The sequence below is a fragment of the Triturus cristatus genome, chromosome 8 (assembly GCF_964204655.1).
Source record: "Triturus cristatus chromosome 8, aTriCri1.1, whole genome shotgun sequence".
Lineage (NCBI taxonomy): Eukaryota > Metazoa > Chordata > Amphibia > Caudata > Salamandridae > Triturus > Triturus cristatus.
This window is the reverse complement of record NC_140591.1, coordinates 342,741,502-342,748,254: the sequence shown is the minus strand read 5'-3', so window position 1 is coordinate 342,748,254 and position 6,753 is coordinate 342,741,502. Positions and strand designations below refer to the sequence as shown.

The following is a 6,753-nucleotide window of genomic DNA, read 5'->3' as shown; positions in this document are numbered from 1 at the left end:
AGGCAGGGCCCCTAGGTCTCCAGGTAGGAAGAAGGGGCCAGATTTGGCACCAGTGACTAGCTATTCGTAATGATAATTTCCACTTCAGGCTGGTTAGCGGCGAGTGTATATGCCACCAATGGGTATGTGATGGCATCAACAGGTAGGCAATGATCAGTGGGTTAGAGCAATGGGGGTCCGGCGCTGCATTAGAGGTAGGGAGGCACCGAGCAGCTGTCCCCCCCACCTGACCCCCACCACGCCACCAGTCAAGCTGGAGCCTGGTCACTACAAGCAGTTCCTGCTTCTAGAGCCTCAAAGGTGGTGTGTAAGGCAAAGGGACAGGAGCAGGACAGGTAGATTATGTAGGGGATGGTGGGGTAGGGCTCAAGGCTAACAGTTGTAGATGGCCCGAACGCCGAATGCCTGCGCTGTGCATGTCAGGGCAGACAAGCCACATCAAGGGGCGATCAATGCCAGAGACTAATCTGTACAGCGTTTAAGTTATCCAGGGCAAAAACAACACCGTAAAGGAAGCTGCACTAGATGTAAGGGGTCCCAATCGTCAGAAGTGCAAGAGGCCAACCCTCATAGCATGAGTGAAAAGTGCTCTCGCAGGCACGTTGTTCCTTCAAGTGTCAGTGCCACCAAGGACCTGCAGAGGCAATCCGGGTCATACACACGCCCCCAGCAAGAGCTCCCGGGACACGTCTGGGTCCACCCAGCATGGCCTCACAGCCCCCCCCCACACCCAACAGCAGCCCAGGCAGTCCCCCAGCCCAAGCCGGCTACCGTGCCCTCAATCACCCAGTCGCAGTGTTTTCGGCCTCAGACAAAGGAAAGAGCTGCCAAGCCGACCCCAAGTTCAGCACAGGTGGGTAGCTTACGGGGGTAACCCAGGTCAACCCGCTTCCGTAGATGGGTCAAGCCCTACATTGTCTGCTATCCATGGAGCACCTCCTCCAGTGCCCTTTCACGTCATAGGACAGCACCACACACTGCTCATGGGTCCCCCTCACCCTAAGTTCGGTGTTTGCTCAATCGTGGACTCCCCAGCGGCCTCGATCTATTGATTGCCAAATTGGCCTCAATCCACAATTGCCTGGATGTGGCTCCCACCACGCCTCCAGCAGCAGCCGTAAGGGTCGTACACCAGCGATACAAACACCAGGAGGCAAGAGTCCATCTCATCAGGGCCCCCAGATAATATGAGGCAGCAATCAGTCACATAAAAGAATGGATGTGGTCTGATATTGTGGGCTGGTAAGTGGCGCTCCCAGTTCAGGCAGCCCTTTTGGATTGATGCATGCCCCCCCCCCCCCTAGTTAGGGTACTTAATAGGGCTAAAGCATGATTGGGAAAATGAAGGTAATATGCCTTGTTACAGGTAAAGAATTAAATGACGCTGAAGTTTGCCATACAACCCTTACGTATTTGTGAATGACCCTCAAGTTTAGATAAAGAGTTGTGTTAAATCAATTTAAGCAATCATGTGACCAAATAGTCAATTAAATTCAAATAAAATGTCTGAAACTTACTGTTCCAATATCATCTCTCTTCGTTGAGACTGCGCAAGGCAGTTGTTGCATGGAGCAATATGTACAGCATGGAGTGGGTGCCATTCCGGTACTAATCTTGTAAACGTAGTTAGAGCCTTTCTGCATCTGTTCAAAAGAAATGGTACAATTTATTATTCACTATGGAAATTATGTTTAAGATGAACTGTGAATGCTTTGCAATTTTATAAACACTGGGCAGGTTAATAAATTCCGACAGTAAAGACCAAAGGTTTGACACATGCCATAATTGTTTAGATTATTAAAATGTTTACCTGAAACTAGTTCATAAATTTACATGCTTGTGAATATCTCAAATTGTTAAGCTGAGAATCATTTTAGGAAATACTCATACATGACACAAAGTACAATTTATGATCCCATTACGCAAACTTGGCATGTCTCAGCAGGCCATGACTGGATGATTCCAGCCCTGTGTATGGATAACCCATTTCTACAAGCATTGGCATAGCCAATAGGTCTCGCCTTTGGGACCTTGTAAGTATTTAGTTATGCAGCACAATATCCTTGGTGCAACAACATCAACTGTTGCATGGCTAAACACTTATAAGAGCCCAAAGGCGAGACCTATTGGCTATGCCAATGCTGGTTTACTTTGTTGATCTGTCTGATCGAAATAAAGTATTTTGACAAGGAGTAGTGCAACCACTAGAGCACCAACCACCCAAGGCAACTCTACGATTAGGACTCGATGGCTAAAGTGTTCAGCGCTTCGTTTCCCCCGTAGAACTAAAACCACATTCACTTCCCTCAAAATGCCTCCAAAATAGATTAAGCAAATTTTTTAAAGATGCCAAGATTCAAAGAGAAGAGTGCAGATTTGTTTAAACTGAGGAGTTTTGCAGATTGTGTAAAGTGCTCAGGGCTTCGTCGACTAAAAACACTTTTAATTTCCTTACAATTGCACCAACATAGATAAAACTATTTAAAAGATTCAAAATAAAAATGCAGGTAAAAACGAGGAGTTTCACAATTGCTCCACCAAGCAGCACTCTCCTATAATAGCAGAGAAAACATTTTAAAAGGGGCGATAACACGTCTTGCACACAAAGAAGCAACTGAAAATGTCGAATTTTGCTCCTGTCTGATTATTCCTGTGTTTGGAACACATCTGACTTGTTTAGATGTCTAAAATAATTTGAGAAGGGGTCTAGAAAATTAGCAACCATTATGTATTTCCAGGAATACTCAAATCTCTAAAAATGTCTACATGTGCAAATGTAGCAATTCTACCGCTGAACATAGGAGTGTCAATCTCAAGCACGTTACCACCAATTTACATTTGTTTGTTTTTGGCAAGTGAAAATATTTTATATTGGAGAAGCCCATTTTGCTACACCCCATCAACATTGTGGGTGTTCCCTCCCACAATGGAGGGGCTCGTGGGGCTGGGCGCAGGGGGTTTCTATAAAGGGGCGTGGCCGATGTAATTAAGGTCGTGGCTTAAGAACATGTAAGCTAAAAACCTGTGCTTTATGCTGCTACTGTCGTTACATCCAGATATATTCTGCAGCAAGTAAGATTACACCTACAACAAGCCAGCACTATTGGCTTTGTCAATGGTTGTTAGTTGCATACGATAAATAAGCAAAAACTATGGCTTTGTTGGATATAATGAAATGCTTCAGTTCTGAAATGATGACTGTGAAAGAACGAAAAGTTTCTTACCTGTCGGTGTAGTTTTGCAGCTTGAAGATCTTTCTGGATTCACTATGCTGTGCATTATTCCGCGATCTTGTGGTTGGGTCCGGATTCGTAGTCTTTTCTTTGTTTTTTTTTTTTTTTTTTTTGTAGCCCAGGTGGGCGTCGACGTCCACCATTTGGTGCACCTCCCGTGACGTCGTCGTGCTTCCTGCGGAAGTCCCACCTTTGGGGCGCCATCTTCGGGTTCTTTTTTCCCTGTTTTTTTTTTTTTTTTTTTTTTTTTACCCTAGGCGATTGATTAATCCTTTTGTCCATATTTCTGTACGTATCCACCTTTTTTGATCCTATCCATTTCACCCCCTCTTCCTCCAGCCTCATCTTCCTGGCGGAGGTGGGTGGGTTCGCTAGTGAATCCAGAAAGATCTTCAAGCTGCAAAACTACACCGACAGGTAAGAAACTTTTCGTTTTGCAGCGTGAATCTTTCTGGATTCACTATGCTGTGCATAGATTTTGTAGCGGTTTTCCTATTTTTGTGGTGGCTGGGTGGAAGATGATCGCTGGTCGTTGAAAATGTGTTGTAGCACCTTCTGTCCGACCTGTGCTTCCTTATTCATTTGAATGTCCACGCAGTAGTGCTTTGTGAACGTGTGCACAGATGCCCAAGTTGCTGCGAGACAAATGTCTTGGATGGGCGTGTTTGCCAGGAAGGCAACTGTGGCCCCCTTCTTCCTTGTGGAGTGAGCTTGTGGCCCCTCCGTTAGCTCCTGTCCCGCCTGTTTGTGACAGAATTGGATAGTGAGGGCAATCCATCTAGCGATGGTGCCCTTGGTCACTGGTCTACCCATGAAGCTAGTAGCAAAGGACACAAACAGCTGCTTCGACTTCCTGAGTTCTTTGGTTCTTTCAATGTAGTGCATCACCGCTCTTCTGGCATCGAGGGTGTGCAGGGCCTTTTCTGCATTAGTAGTCGGGTTTTGGAAGAAACTCGGTATCTGTATACTCTGATTCATGTGAAACGCCGACACTACCTTGGGCATGAAGTGTGGGTCCGTCCTCAGGACTACCCTGTCCTTGTGAATTTGAATGTAGGGCTCCTGTAGCGTTAGTGCTTGAAGCTCGCTCACTCTGCGTAGTGAGGTTATGGCCACTAGAAAGGCAGTCTTCATCGTCAACATTTGTAGATTGGCCTTGTGAATGGGTTCAAACGGCGCCTTCATGAGCTCCGTCAGAACCACGTTTAAATTCCATGCCGGCGGCGGCAACCTTTTCGGGGGTGCCATTCTTTTGGCTCCCTCCATGAATCTCTTCACCACCTGCGAGCTGAAGAAACTTCCACCCTTCTCACCTCTGGTGTAGGCAACGATCGCTGCTAGGTGCACCCTTAGGGAGCTCGAGCAGAGGTTACTCTTTAGAAGGTGTGTGAGGTACCTCAGCACCGTTGAGTCTCTTGTCATTCTGTTGTGCAGGCCCTTCTTCCTGCACCACACCGTGAATCTCTTCCACTTTGCGCTGTAGCACTTTCTTGTAGTAGGTTTCCTTGCCTCCCGTAGCACTCGCATAGTGCTCTGAGGTAATCTTAGGTGTGCGAACTCTAGGTCTTCAGGAGCCATGCTGCTAGGTTGAGGGTCTCTGGCTCTGGGTGCAGGACCTCCCCGTTTTGCATTGAGAGCAGGTCTTTTCTTCGCTCGAACCTGTACGGATTGCCTTGCGCCATTTCTTGAATCTGTGAGAACCATGTCTGCCTCGCCCACTGTGGGGCCACCAGGATCAGAGTCATGTTGCTGGTTCTGCACTTGTCGAGCACTCTGTGCAACAGGGGTATCGGTGGAAAGGCGTAGGCAAATGTCCTCGACCAGCTTATCCATAGGGCATTTCCCTTGGATTGCTGATCTGGTTGCCTGGACGCGAAGCTTTGGCATTTTGCATTGTGGCGTGTTGCAAAAAGGTCTATTGTGGGAGTCCCCCATCTCCGGAAGAGTTTCTCCGCTTCCTGGCCATTGAGCTCCCACTCGTGCGATGCTGAGGTCTGCCTGCTTAGCCAGTCTGCCTCCACATTGTCCTTCCCCGGTAGGTGAATTGCCAGTAGATCTATCCTGAGAGGTATGGCCCATCTCCAAATCTCCTGAGCTAGGGATGAGAGGGGAAACGACTGTGTCCCCCCTTGTTTGTTGATGTAGAACATCGCCGTGGTGTTGTCTGTCTGCACCAACACCCTCTGCCCGCACAGGTGTCTCTGGAATGCCTTCAGGGCTAGCAGTATTGTTTTCAACTCGAGGTAGTTGATGTGGCGGACCGCGTCTGCCGGAGCCCATAGACCCCTCACTCTGAGGTTGTCCATGTGCGCTCCCCATCCCATCTGCGATGCGTCCGTGGTAATGGTCACTGTTGGGCTTGGTGGTGTCAGGCTTCTCCCTGTTGTTATGTTGTCTCTGTTCCACCAAGTTATCTCCTCCTGCACTGCGTGCGTAACAACCACTAGATCCTCCCAACTTCCGTTTGCTTGTGACCATTGCTGTTGCAGCCATTCCTGGAATGGTCTCATGTGCAGGCGTACATTCGGCACCAGCTGGATACAGGACGCCATCATCCCCATCATCTTGCTCACCGCCCTCACTGTCAGAGCTCGCCCCTTCTGGTAGAGCTGCGTCTCCTTCAGTAGGGCATTTGTCCTCCTGTCGCTGGGCACTACTGTACTCTTGAGGGAGTTGATCTGTGCCCCCAGGAAAATCTTTACCTGCTCCGGTTCCAGCGATGATTTTCCCCAGTGGATGGAAAATCCCAGATTTGTGAGGGTGTCCGTTACGCGTTTTGCGTGCCTCTCGCACTTCTCGTGTGAGTTTGCCTTGACCAGCCAGTCGTCCAAGTAGGGGTATACGTGTATGCCCTGCTTTCGTAGGTGTGCCGCTACCGCCGACAGGCATTTTGTAAAGACCCTTGGCGCTGATTTTAATCCGAAGGCCAGGGTTGTGAACTGGTAGTGTTCCTGTTCGATGTTGAATCTTAGGAGGCCCTTGTGCCTTCTGTTTATTGGGATGTGAAGGTAGGCATCCTTGAGGTCCACGGTGACCATGAAGTCCCCTTCTCTTATCTGTGGCAGTACCTCCTGCAGTGAAGTCATTTTGAACCTTTGTGTCTTGACGAACTTGTTTAGGTACCGGAGGTCCAGTATGGGTCTGAGGTCTCCGTCTACCTTCGGAACCACGAAGTAGTTTGAGTAGACCCCTTTGTTGCGTTCCCTGAACGGCACTGTCTCTATGGCTCCCTTTTGCAGGAGTTTCCGTGTTTCTTCTCTGAGTATTGCCAGTTCTTGGGCCGATCTCTGTCTTCCCTTCGGCTTTCTGTTTGGAGGTCTTTTCTCCAACTCTACGCAGTATCCGTGCTGCACGATGTTCCGTATCCACTTGTCTGTGGTTATGCGCCGCCACTCCTGAAGGTAGAACCTCAGCCTTCCGCCTACCGGTGACGTATGCTCGTAGGCTCTTGGATCTTCTCTTCCCCCTGATGACACCTTTTTGCGCCTCACCCTTGGGGGCCTGACGAGGGTGGGCGTCT

The 6,753-nt window shown here is 48.7% G+C and overlaps 1 protein-coding gene across 4 annotated transcripts in view; it reads right to left on the bottom strand.

Annotated features, from left to right (window-relative positions):
• The window catches only part of USPL1 (ubiquitin specific peptidase like 1), a 352,126-nt gene that overhangs the window by 254,214 nt on the left and 91,159 nt on the right, over positions 1-6,753 (bottom strand). For all 4 annotated transcript variants that reach the window (XM_085621657.1, XM_085621658.1, XM_085621659.1 and 1 more), the window contains one exon: positions 1,518-1,643. In XM_085621657.1, coding sequence (XP_085477783.1) covers positions 1,518-1,643 — 126 coding nt within the window. The remainder of the gene's footprint in view (positions 1-1,517; positions 1,644-6,753) is intronic.